The sequence below is a fragment of the Callospermophilus lateralis genome, chromosome 2 (assembly GCF_048772815.1).
Source record: "Callospermophilus lateralis isolate mCalLat2 chromosome 2, mCalLat2.hap1, whole genome shotgun sequence".
NCBI classification, from domain to species: domain Eukaryota; kingdom Metazoa; phylum Chordata; class Mammalia; order Rodentia; family Sciuridae; genus Callospermophilus; species Callospermophilus lateralis.
In genome coordinates, this window is record NC_135306.1 from 3,315,542 (window position 1) to 3,327,607 (window position 12,066).

Genomic DNA, 12,066 nt, shown 5'->3' on the forward strand with positions numbered 1-12,066 from the left:
AAACGTTTGGTAGAATTCACCAGCAAAACCATCTGGACCTAAAGGTTTTGATTGTTGGAAAGTCTGTGAGCACAAATTCAAGTATTTTCATGATCTGGGATATGAATCGTGTGAGCTCACTAGGCCCATGTGTGTCTTCCCATGTTCCCTTTGGGACGTGTCTGCATGCAGGCTGTGTGTCATGTTCCCTGGCACCTGCAGACCAGGCGTGATGCGCCTCTCCATCCCTGTGCTGGGAGTCTGCATGGACACTGTGGGTGTCACTGCTCGCACCGAGGTTCCTTCACTGTTCTCCTGCCCTCACCTCTGGCCTTTGCTCTTGCTTTGCCTTTTAGACTTGGTCCGCTGTCCTTGCAGGCTCTTAGGACACGGTCACAGAGTGCTCCCCTGGGCCTTGCTGATGGGCGCTCCTGGCAGTCTGACCTCGCATGAGCGCCGTCTGCTTGGCTGCAGGCTACAGAAGGACTCTGGTTGCATCATTCGGTCAAAGACGCCATCTTTGACCACTGGGTCATTTGGAGCTAGGTCGTCTAACTTCTGAACATTGGGGATTTTTCCTGCTGTGATTGGGTTCTTGTTTAAGTCCATTAGGTCCCGGGACCTGCTCTGTGACTCCGACACTTTTTTTTGCTAGGGTTTATTTCACATGGCGTGTCTCTGAGGGCAGATGTCCTCCTAGGGTGGGTGGTCTCCGAGCTCCAGGCGAGCACAGTGTGCCCATCTGGGTGGCTGGCAGCTGGCTCCCGTGTCACTCCTGGCCTGGGGGAACTGTGCAAGTCTGATGTCGTGTGAGGCCTGGCTTCTGGACACCCCTCGGTCAGCAGACCCCTGGTCACGACCTTTCCCTGAGGCTCTCCCTCATTCTGAAGCCCACTTCTGAGGCAGGTGTGGCTGTGGGCTTCCTCGGAGCCTGCTCCTGTGGCACTTGGGACAGGCCTGCTCTTGTCCTCCTCCCCGCTGCAGGCCGTGCCAGAGCCATGCGTGGTCCTGCAGTTGGTGGCAGGTCTGGATGCCCCCAACCCTCTTGTCCCCCTCCCTGCCTTCTTTTGGATCGTTTGGCCATGGACACCTGCTTTGGGTGTTGGTTGAGAGTGCTGTGGGGTGCTGAGGGGAGCGGGCTGTAGGCCAGGCCAGCTGTCTTGACCCTGACCATGACCGAGACTCTAAAGCAGGGTCTGCCCAGCAGCTCTGCCCCCAGGGGTCATCCAGCCTGTGGTGGCTGGGAACTGGAGGCCATGCTCTCTGTCTTGTGCCTTAGACAGCTGAAGAAGGGCAGCAAGCAGGCGTCTGCATCCTACGACTCCGAAGAGGAAGAGGAGGGCCTGCCCATGAGCTACGATGAGAAGCGCCAGCTCAGCCTGGACATCAACCGGCTGCCGGGGGAGAAGCTGGGCCGCGTGGTGCATATCATCCAGTCGCGGGAGCCCTCCCTCAGGGACTCCAACCCCGATGAGATCGAGATCGACTTCGAGACTCTGAAACCCACCACCTTAAGGGAACTGGAGAGATATGTCAAGTCTTGCTTACAGAAAAAGCAGAGAAAGCCCTTCTGTAAGTCACCTGGAGGGTCACAGCCCCTTCCCTCCTCCCTCCTCTGTCCTCACGGCCCCCCACGCTGTGCCCTGAGAGCATCTGGCAGGGGCTGAGCCTCTGCAGCCCTCTCGCCCTGCTCTGAGGCCTCAGCCTTGCCTAGGGAAGGCAGAATCCCAGATGGCCCGGCCACCACTCACTCAGCGTCCGGCTGGGGTCATCACACACTTTCCCGAGGCTCTCTTTGGGGCTGTGTAGCAGCTGCAGGGGCGGATTTCCCTCCTTGGACTGGGGCCCAGTGTCCACAGGGTGGACTCCAGCCCTCCCCCCAGACAGCCCTAGAAAGTCAGTGATTTTACTGGGTCTGCAGGTGCTGGAGTCAGGTTGGGGACAGACCCTAGTGGTCCCACAGTAGCCCTACAGGCTGTGCAGGGTGGCAGCTCACGTGACCTGCGTGCAGTTGCACAAGCAGCCTCCTTCCCTTGGATGGCCTATCCATGTGGCCTGTGTGGCCACAGCACATTAGACCAGGTAAGTCACCTGTCCACTTGGAGGCAGTGACACGTCAGGTATGGAGCCCAGACTTCAGAACACAATAGCCTTGCAGCACAGGCAGGGGATAGGCAGGTGTCGCCATGAGGGAGGACTGCCTGGGGCTCCGCCTTAGGACTGCCCTGTGCTTCCCACAAGCGGGTGGCACGCCTCTTCTGTGCACCTAGTAGTAGGTGGGAAGGGCCCATTCCCCTTCAGAATCCTCAAAAAAAGCCTTAAAAACAAGGCTTTGCACATGGCCAGGGCTCAGGGTGTGGTTCCATGTCATCTGGTCCTTTCTGTGGCTCGTGGTCTGGGCGCAGCTTTGTGAGGGGATGCACTGGCCTGGGGTCAAGCAGTGGTGCACAGCAGGTGAGGCCTGGCTGCGGCCCCTGGTTGGCTCTCAGTGCTCATCTGTCCCTGCACAGCAACAAGCGGGAAGAAGCAGGCGGCCAAGTCAAAGGAGGAGCTGGCCCAGGAGAAGAAGAAGGAGCTGGAGAAGCGGCTACAGGACGTCAGTGGGCAGCTAAACAGCAAGAAGCCCACCAAGAAAGGTACCCACGGGGTGGCCCCGTGCCCTCTGCCTGGAGGGCAGTGGTCACCAGGGGTGCGAGCGTGCGGTTGGGTTCGCCAGTGAGCTCTGCTCTGAGATGGGGCACTCAGCCCCTGAAGCCTCAGCTTGTCCTTGTGGCTTGTGTGGCCCCAGCCCAGGCCACGGGGGTTCCACGTGTGAGGTATACGTACAAGCCCCACGTTCCCAGAGGCAGAGGCAGATGGCCCTGCTGGCAGGGAGAGCCTGGAATCTGTTGGGCAGCCTCCCAGCCTCTCTGCAGCAAGCTTCCTGACCACCACAGCTAGGCACCCGCTCTACACGGGGCGTTACATGGGGAAGGCAGGGGGCTGTCCCAGCCGGGCCCTCTGCTTGGTGCACACCCAAGAGTTGTGGCTAGGCGAGCGGGTATTTGAGTCCTTGCCTCCCTTTTCTGAGGCCTTGAAGAAAGAGCAACTGTCTTTTTCCCTGAACACCCCAGGAGCAGGCCGCTGAGACACACCTGGGGGATAGTATGGGCTCGGGGCTGATCGCAGGAGCCCAGTCCCTGGCTAGTCTGGCCTGCTTGGACACCCATCGAGAGCCACAGCCTTGCAGAGGCCCCTCTGCCTCGTGTTGGGATGGCCAGTGCCCCTGCCAGCACTGTGGAAGGCAGCAAGGGTGCTCCAGGAAGGCCTGCACCGCTGTCCCTCAGCTGGTGGCTGCGCCCTGACGGGAGGCTTCTCGAGGCGCCCTCCCCAGGCAGTGCCAGCTCCCTTTAGCAGTCTGCATTTGTCCCTTGTCTGGAGCGTGCTGAAGTGGTCTCACTGCCCTCGTGAATTCATCTCAACGGGTGTTTATTGACCGCTAGGCCAAGAAGGGGGTGAACTGTGACACAGTGTGGTGTGCAGTGCCTGTCCCCAGCTCCCCGCCCTGTGTCTCCTACAGAGAAATCCGGCTCCGCGCCCTCTGGGGGACCATCGCGGCTCAGCAGCAGCAGCTCCTCGGAGTCGGGCAGCAGCAGCTCCAGCGGGTCCAGCTCTGACAGCAGCGACTCCGAGTGACGGGACTGGAAGCAGCAGGTGGAGGATGCTCACAGCGAGCCCTGCGGTGCCCATGGTTAATACACTGCTTTGTTCCATGGTGTGCAGGTCTTCTTTGATTCAGTGTTATGGTATCTTCCAGTTCTGCTCCAGTAGGTCAGAGGTCCTCCCTGTGCGTGCATCGGACTCCGAGAAGGTGTGGCCCCGCTAGTCTTTTCTTCGTAACTCGGTTCAGTTGCTTGGAGACAACGGCCTCAGATGCTAACCTGACGGCGACCCCTGGACCCCTGCGAGGCAGGATCTGAAGGACCTCGCAGAGTCCCTGTTCCCAGCCCAACCTGGGCTGTCCTCGGAGGGAGACTGACGTGGGTACTATATTGAAAGCTTTGCCAGCGTGTGGTATCTTTGCCATTTGGGCTCCAGCCCTCGTGCCACTGCGGTCACCCCTGCCAGGGCCAAGGACAGGTGTGCCTGCTAGTGAGGCCCCACTGGGCCTAGCGAGGCGCTGTGCAGCTCCACAGCCGAGTGTGTCGTGGGGCAGGTGTGCGGGCGGGCGTCTGGTCTCTGGCCACGGCAGCAGCAGCAGGAGCTTCCAGGACGGAACACAGCTACTGCATGTGCGGCGTCCGGGTTTCCAACACTGAAATTTTTACCTCAACTTAAAAAAAAAAAAAAAATTAAAAAAAAGAGAGACTTTTTTGTAAGGTTCAGCGGTTTTCTATAAAAGTCCAGCCCGTGTGTCCCCATCTGGTCAGTGCTGCCCTGGCTGCTGCCGCACACTCTGGAACCACTTCCCTAGTTTATGTATATATAAATACTTTATTTATTAACATCATTGGTCATTTTTTAAAAAAAAAAAGAAAAAAGAAAAACAAAACCGTGAAAGAAGTGCATTAGGAGAAGTCGCAGAGACGCTGGCCTCCGGGCCCGGCCTCCGGGCCCCGGTCTCCCCGCCTGCCGGGCTGGTGCTCATCCGTCTGTGTGCTCCTCCTGAGTCCGGTGGCTTTTTTGGTTCTTCTCGTGGGTTACTTTGTTTCTGCTTTTGTTTTTGTAACATTGGAGACTTACTAAGGGGGACACCTCTCAGCTACGGCACACTTAGGTATTTACGTTGGTTCAGTTCTCTCGTAATTCACTTACGGTCTCTTTAAGACTTAAAATCAACTTAGGGAACCCCAGTTCTATAACATAAGCTTTGTAATCTGAGAGAAAAGAAATGTATAGTAAATCAAAGGCTCGATTTTTAACTTTCTATTGTAAAAAGTAATAATATACAGAGTTTAACGGAAGGTTCTGTTTGGTTCTGTTTTTTTGGAGGCTGCCGTCTGGCCCAGCTGAGCTCTGCCCAGCTGAGCTCTGCACACTGTGGCTTTGGCCGGCCTGCCCCCTGCTCACCCAAGCCTCCAGGGGCCTGGCCGGTCTGCCCAGGCATGGAGGCCACCCTGGGTTCCACACAGTGCTGCCTGCTGGAGAAATGCCTGCCCTAGGTGTCCTCACAGACCCCCAGATGAGGGCCCCAGGGGCTGTGGGGTCCATGCCTCGGCGGCTTGGTCTGATGGTCCGTGGTCCCCACAGGCACGCCTGGGTGAATATAGGACTGGTCGTGGGCATCCCTGGGCAGGTGACATTTCAGTCCCTGGCCCTCCGCGGGTGTGGGAGTGCCTGGTGGGCTGCCGGCAATTCTGCCACTTGGCTTGTTAAACTTTTAAGTCAATTTTGTTTATAGTAAAAATATAAATGGATTTTAAAGTTCCATTTTTAAAAGTTACCCTTGTTTTTCAAAGGTATTTTCTAAATAGATCTTTAATAGAATATTTAAACTGTGATTTTAAGGAATTAACACGAGATCGACAGGTCTTTGCACAGGATCTGAGTGGTGACGTTCCAGGAGTGCACTCTTGGGCGAGGCACAGTCCCCAGCCAGGGTCCCTGGGGGAGCTGCAGGTAGTGAGGTGTCACCCGTGGGAGCTGGCCCGGGAGAAGCAGCTGGAGTCGGTGCAGTGGCCCGCTGTCCACCATGCTTGACGCAACCGCCACCCGCTCTTCTTGCAGGGTCCCTGGCTTGGCGGCTCCCAGGCTGTGGCCACACTGAGCGCACAGCTCTTGGTGCTGTAACTTCAGGCCTTCTGTCCAGACTCAACACTGTTTCTCTTCAGTTTTGGAGGGTCAGCGACTCCCTTGAGACCCTTGGTGTGAGCTGTGGGCGCCTGGCGCCCCACTCACCTATGTGAGGAGGACTGCAGTGGCTCCACTAGATTGTCCCTTGCGGAGAGCCGTAGGGCAGCTCTCGGCAGGCTTCCTTGGGAAGGGCGCAGGAAGGGCAGGAGGAGCCTTGGAGGCCAGGCCAGGCCTGGGTGGCCCCTGGCCCAGGCCCTCCTGCTGGCCCGCCCCCCGGCTTGCTCACAGACCGAGATGCGTTTTCTTGTTCGTTTGGTTTTGTTCTTTTCAGCGTCCCGCCTTTTACTGTCACTGGGAAAAGCAATGCCACCTCAAGGCTGTCACACCCACTGTGTACCGCTGTTCCCTGATGACACTAACACAGGACATTTTCCTTTTTATATCTAAAATGTTACTTTTCTGTATGATGTGCATGCAAGTTTACCGTAACTTTTCTTAACTTTTTAGTGCCGTTTCTAGTATATTCCTGTAAATGTCAGTTACTGAAAAAGAGTCCGGTGTAAGTAGTTTAGCTTGTTTATTGCAATGCTGGCCTCAACACCACAGAATAAAAATGGTAGAGAGTACTCTGATGTTTCTGGTAATCATGGACCCTTCTCCTGGGGCATTTGTTTTGTTTTCATAATAAAAAGAAGAAGAAAAAGGCCAACTGTGTGCTGTCCTGTGCTTTCTGCGGCGGCTCCCTGACTCGGGCCGCATGGTGAAGCTCTTGGCAGAACACCCAGAGCATCCCACAGCTCCCGCCCTCCCCCTGGCTGAGGCACTGGGGTTTGGGGTGCCGCCTGGCCTCCCTGAGAGCTCCGCCCTCCTTCCTAGTGGGACAGGCTGCTGTGTGTGAGGCGGGAGAACCTGGGACCTCGAGTGTGCCAGAGTGTGCCAGGCTCCCGTCTCCTGCGCCCCTGCCCCCACCCCAGACTGCCTTCAGAAGATGCGGGCACTCCCCCTGCTGGGCCTCCCCTAGCACTTGCCCCTCGGGCCTCAGCTACACTGAGGCCATTGCCTGTGGTATAGGCATCCAGCCCTCTTTCTGGGTCTAGCGGGCCAGGCATGATCGGAGTGCACCAAGAACAGGTCTGGACAAGGTTCCAACACTGCTCAAGATGGCCATGGAGAGTGGTCCCAGATCTTCCTGGAGAGGAAGTACTCAAGTGACTGGCCCCAGCACAGGCCGGGGAGCTTGTCCACCCCCACCCCAGCTGAGTCAGGCCGATTGTCACTCCTACTGACACTGATCCTTCATATTCAGACCAGCCTTCTCCAGCGTAGCACTGGCCTGTCCACCTCAGGAAGATGGCACCTTCCTGCAGCCTAAGCAGCTTAGCACCAGCTGTCCCATGTATGGGTGGAGGCCTGTTTGTCGCCTGCATCCGCTGACCCCTCCAGAGACTGGCCCAGTGAGTCTTATCCTCCCTGTGCTGATGTATCCTCAGACCCCAACCCATTTAAGTGTTGTCCCATGCTGACCTGACCTTGACCTGTCCTTAGGTTAGTCATAGATGCAGTGAGCAGGTGGCATTCAGGTATTGCAGATAAGTGTGAGCTTGTTTTCTTCCCAAGCAGGGATTACACAAAAGAACCGAAAACCTGTTGACAGAAACTACCTAGTAGACTTGGCACAGTTCCCAAGTGCCAGGTCCCCTTGATAGGTGAGCCTTTGCTAAGTCTTCCTCTAGCAGATGGATAGTCCACCAGCCCTGAGCATCCCCTGTGGGACTGGGGCACTTCAGGAAGTCTCACTTTAAGCCTTCCAGTTTGAGGCAGCCAGCAGGCCAGGGGCCAAGCAGAAAAGCCCAGGCTGCAGCTGACCTGTGGTGTTGGCCAGCGCAGTGAGCAAGCACGCTGCGCTCAGGACAGGCTGCGTGCAATGGGGACGAGCTGGGCGCTACCGCTGGCCACCTGCCAGGTGTCACAGGCAGAAACAGGCCCTGTCTGACAGCTGAGTGGAGGGAATGCATGGACGGAGGACGCCCTCAAAGTAGGAGCATGGAGACGTGCACCCCACTGCGACAGCGATGCTCTCTGGGGCACTAGGGCTTTAGCAGTCCTTAGGTAGCACCAAGAAACCAAAAGCCAAGTAAGATCAAGAACACATTAAAAAATGAGAGGGAAGGAGAATCCTAAAGGATGTTTATTTAGATGAGAGAATCCACGGACAAAGCACACCTGACATCTGCACTGCCATGGGGATGGTCATGACAGCAGGGGGCAAGTTCTTTCAAAATGACTTGAGGAAACTGCCCACAGAGGTGGGCATTGTTGCCCGTGTGCAGAGATGACAAGTCAAACGTCGGGCAGCTGCAGCTCAGAGTACAAAGACCAAAATAATCCATCCAGGGAGGAACCTGCCTTTCTAAACCACGGGACTATGTTTGAAAGCACTGTAGGCAACTCCCGTGGAGCTTAAAATTTGGGAGTTTCTTTAAGGGGTTCAGGATGTACTTGCCTGTGAGCCAGTGTCTGGGCCAGTGAGGATTGTGCTGGACTATGGCTACTGAGGTGCCACCTCTGCTGGGCTGGCCACTGGCCACTACATGCACGCTGATGGATCTCACCTGTTCTTCACCAGGCAGAAGTTACTACTCAAACAACCTGTAAGACCTTGAGGGCTGAGGACATAGCTCTGTGGCAGAGCACTTGCTTATTAAACATGAGGCCTGGTTCCACCCCAGCAAAGCAAATCAGCAAGCGAAAACCTTGAAGGGGGGTTGCAAGGTGGGAGCCACTCTTGTTGGTCTTGTCTGGAAACAGAAACAGAGACCAGCAGTGCCCAGGCCCTCCATTCCCTGCAGCATCTGGTGCAGCGGCATGTCATAATGTTGGGCTACAAAGGTCCCCAGCAATCTCTGGGTACCAGTTGCACTGATCTGTGCTAAAGGGCTGGAGCTGGGCTTCTTGTATTCTTACACAGGAGCTCAATCTTCGTGGTCTTTAAGATCTCCAACAAGAAATGAACAGGACCACGGAACAGATTAGTCTCCTTTTCCTCAAGGCTTGGCACTTGAGTGCAGCTTTCCACACTGGAATTACATAATTATGCAAAACTTGGATTGCCCTGTGTCTCGGGAGACCTCAAGCTTGTTTCTGTCTCTGACTAAGATGGCCTCGTTTCCATACTGTGAGTACCACATACTTCGGCTCCTGCTCAGGTATGTCCCAGGTGGCACAAATTCCAACTTCTGCTGCTGCTGTTGCCAGATGAGCAAGGAAGTGTCCCTGTACCTTAGGCGGGCGTAGCCTTCCGACAGGGCCTTCTCTGCCAGCGGGACTCTGCAGCTCATCCCAGCGCGGGCTCCTGCACGGGCCGACCTCGCGTGCGGAGGGCTGCGGGCTGCTCCACTCTGGACTAATGAACAACTCTCGCGGCAGCCAGGTTTGAGGACGCCTTGTCCAACGCACTGGGGGAGGTTAGGGGTTCGAACTGTTTGCAGGACACATCCTTAGCAGGGCGGCGTGGCGAGGAAAGGAGATGTGCCTCTGGGAGTTGGTGAGCCACCTGCAGCGCCATTCGGGACGGCCCACGGGTCACGGCTGCTGAGCACAGTGGTGTGCCCACACGGGCAGGCCGAGGCACCACTCTGGGGCCTGTCGAGCGTCGTGCCTCCGCGCCGCGGCCTGGACAGCTGGGCGGGAGACACTTCCAGGCCCGGGCACAAGCGCGCGGTGCAGCCACACCCGCGGGGAGAGGCGGCGTGTGCAGGCCGTGCACTGACTAGTCCTCCCGGCCCGGGATGAGCCGCCGCGCGCCCATACGCTGGAGTTCGGGTCCCGCGCCGCGCCGCTCCCCGCGCGGCCAGGCTAGAGGCCAGAGGCCGTGGGCGCCGCCGGTCCGAGGCCGCAGGGGCAGGCTCCACGGCCGCGCATCGGGGCCGCCCTGGCCGGGGGCCGAACCCGCCGGCCACGCTCCGCACCACCTCGCGCTCCCCGGAGGTGCGGGGGCCGAGCCCGGGTCGCGGGGCTGGGCGGGCGGCGGGGCGGGACCCCACGCCGCCCGGCAGGCGCGCGCCCGGCTGGCCCCCCACGCCTCGGCGCCTCGCCTGCGCTCGGGCAGCGGCCGGGGGCGGGGCCGCGACCGCGTCGCCACGGCAACGCGCAGGCAAGGCAAGCCGAGCGCCGAGGGCGAGCAGGCGCGCATGAGCTCGGACCATCGATCCCTCCGCGGGGCGGGGACCAGCCAGGAGACCGCGCGTGCGCCTCTGGGTGCGGAGGAGGGGACCGGGCTAGAGGAGGGGCTAGGGAGGACGACTGGACAGGGAGCAGAAGGAGCCGGGGAGGAGCCGGGGAGGACCCAGAGATGAGGAGGGGACGGACATGAGGGAGAAGGACTTGGGTCGGATGCGGGGGAAGAGAAACCAGGGAAGGGGAGGAGCCGGGGAGGAGCAGCGGACTGGGAGGAGAAGCCAGAGGAGGAGCAGCTGGGGAGGGGAGGAGGAGCCGGGAGGAGGAGCCGGGGAGGAGGAGCAGCTGGGGAGGGGAGGAGGAGCCGGGGAGGAGGAGCAGCTGGGGAGGGGAGGAGGAGCCAGGGAGGAGGAGCAGCTGGGGAGGGGAGGAGGAGCCGGGGAGGGAGAGGGGCTGGGGAGGGGAGGAGGAGCCGGGGAGGAGGAGCAGCTGGGGAGGGGAGGAGGAGCCGGGGAGGAAGAGCGGCTGGGGAGGGGAGGAGGAGCCGGGGAGGAGGAGGGGCTGGGGAGGGGAGGAGGAGCCGGGGAGGAGGAGCAGCTGGGGAGGGGAGGAGGAGCCGGGGAGGGAGAGGGGCTGGGGAGGGGAGGAGGAGCCGGGGAGGAGGAGGGACTGGAGGGGAGAAGACTAGGAGAAGAGGAGCCGCGGCGGGAGGAGGAGAGAGCCAGAGGAGGAGCTGGGAGAGAGCAGAAAGTCCAGCTAGAGGAGCTGGGGAGGAGCCCAGAGCCACCGCCACCCTAGTCCTGTCATTTTTCTGGTGGTGTTTTGTATCGCTGCTCGCTTAGTTACTCTTGTCAGAAATATTGTATTTCTGTTGTCCTCTCGCCCTAGTAATGGTTCAGGTATTTTTGATTTATTAAATGTGTGAGGCATACTGTTTCAAAAAAGGGTGTCAGCCTGGCGCCGAGGCACAGGCCTGTAATCTCAGCCGTTTGGGAGCTGAGGCAGGAGGATCAGAAGTTCAAAGCCAGCCTCAGCAATTTAGGCCGAAAGCAACTTAGAGAGACTCTGTGTTTAAATAAATAAAAAAGTCTGGAGATGCGGCTCAGTGGTTAAGCTCCTCTGGATTCAAATATAGGCAGTACCAAAACACACAAAAAAGTGGCAAACCCATCCATCACCCACCAGCCCACCCGCATGCTGCTTGTTGGAAGTGCTGCTGAAAATCAGCTTGTTCCTTCTGCATGAGCCTCCAGTTGGACCCTGGTGAGGTTCTCCTTTCCTTCTTGAAGATCAATTGATTGATTGGTAAAGGAGGTTGAACTCAGGGGCACTCGACCACTGAGCCACATCCCCAGCCCTATTTGGTATTTTATTTAGAGACAGGGTCTCACTGAGTTGCTTAGTGCCTCGCTTTTGATGAGGCTGCTTTGAACTCGCGATCCTCCTGCCTCAGCCTCCTGAGCGGCTGAGATTACAGGCGCCCCCACCGTGGCCAGCTTATTAGGATTTCCAACACCAATTCAGAAAACGTTGCGGATGCCCAAAGAACATCAAACCCGCAACTGCAACTGTAAATGCGTGTTCTTCACAACTACCCAAGACCTTAACCAAAACTGACCACACAGAAGCTTGAACAAGCAAGAGAGCGGGTGCTGGGAGGCTTGGCCAGAGGACTGGCACCTTCAGCTCTGAGTAAGCACTGAAGAAGAACTGGCAGAAGCAGGGCAACAGCACACCCTAGGCTTGCAATGGGCTGAGAGGAGATCTGCGTGGGGCGCTCTCTCTCTCTCTCTGTCTCTCACACACACACACGGAGGCTGTGGGGAAGGGGTATGGGGGTCAGCGTGAGTGTGGCACACTATTCATACATATATGGAAACATTGCATTATGCTCTTTTGACAGTGAAACCTCAATAACCTCAGAGGAAAAAAATATATATTTCCAATCTCTCATGGGTCAAAGACTCAATAGAAAACGTTTAGTGGTTTTTAAATCTTCACTTACTTTTGTTCATATTTTACATTTTTTAAATCTAAAGGAAAATAGATTGTTTCTTGAGTCTTGAATCCAGAATACATCTGGGTAATTTCTTCTTTCTTCTATTTTCTGTGTCTGGAGCAAAGGTCTCTGAGAATCGC

General features: G+C 57.4%; 2 protein-coding genes across 5 annotated transcripts in view; one reads left to right on the forward strand and one right to left on the reverse strand.

Annotated features, from left to right (window-relative positions):
- Brd3 (bromodomain containing 3) overlaps positions 1 to 6,456 on the forward strand; it is a 30,180-nt gene extending 23,724 nt beyond the window's left edge. For 3 of the 4 annotated variants that reach the window (XM_076845129.2, XM_076845133.2, XM_076845130.2), the window contains exons 10-12: positions 1,259 to 1,551; positions 2,490 to 2,615; positions 3,539 to 6,456. In XM_076845129.2, coding sequence (XP_076701244.2) covers positions 1,259 to 1,551; positions 2,490 to 2,615; positions 3,539 to 3,654 — 535 coding nt within the window. In that variant the 3' untranslated portion in view covers positions 3,655 to 6,456. The remainder of the gene's footprint in view (positions 1 to 1,258; positions 1,552 to 2,489; positions 2,616 to 3,538) is intronic. The other variant, XM_076845131.2, reaches the window with a different exon arrangement.
- Positions 6,457 to 7,910: 1,454 nt separating this feature from the next.
- On the reverse strand, positions 7,911 to 9,791 carry Brd3os (BRD3 opposite strand). The gene has a single exon (XM_076843037.2). The coding sequence runs from the start codon at positions 9,087 to 9,089 to the stop codon at positions 8,835 to 8,837; it is 255 nt and encodes an 84-aa protein (XP_076699152.1). The 5' UTR covers positions 9,090 to 9,791; the 3' UTR covers positions 7,911 to 8,834.
- Positions 9,792 to 12,066: the final 2,275 nt, after the last annotated feature.

What these genes read in the sequence shown, in the direction of transcription:
- Brd3os (XM_076843037.2), bottom strand. Translation starts at nt 9,089, where the DNA reads ATGAGCTGCAGAGTCCCGCTGGCAGAGAAGGCCCTGTCGGAAGGCTAC.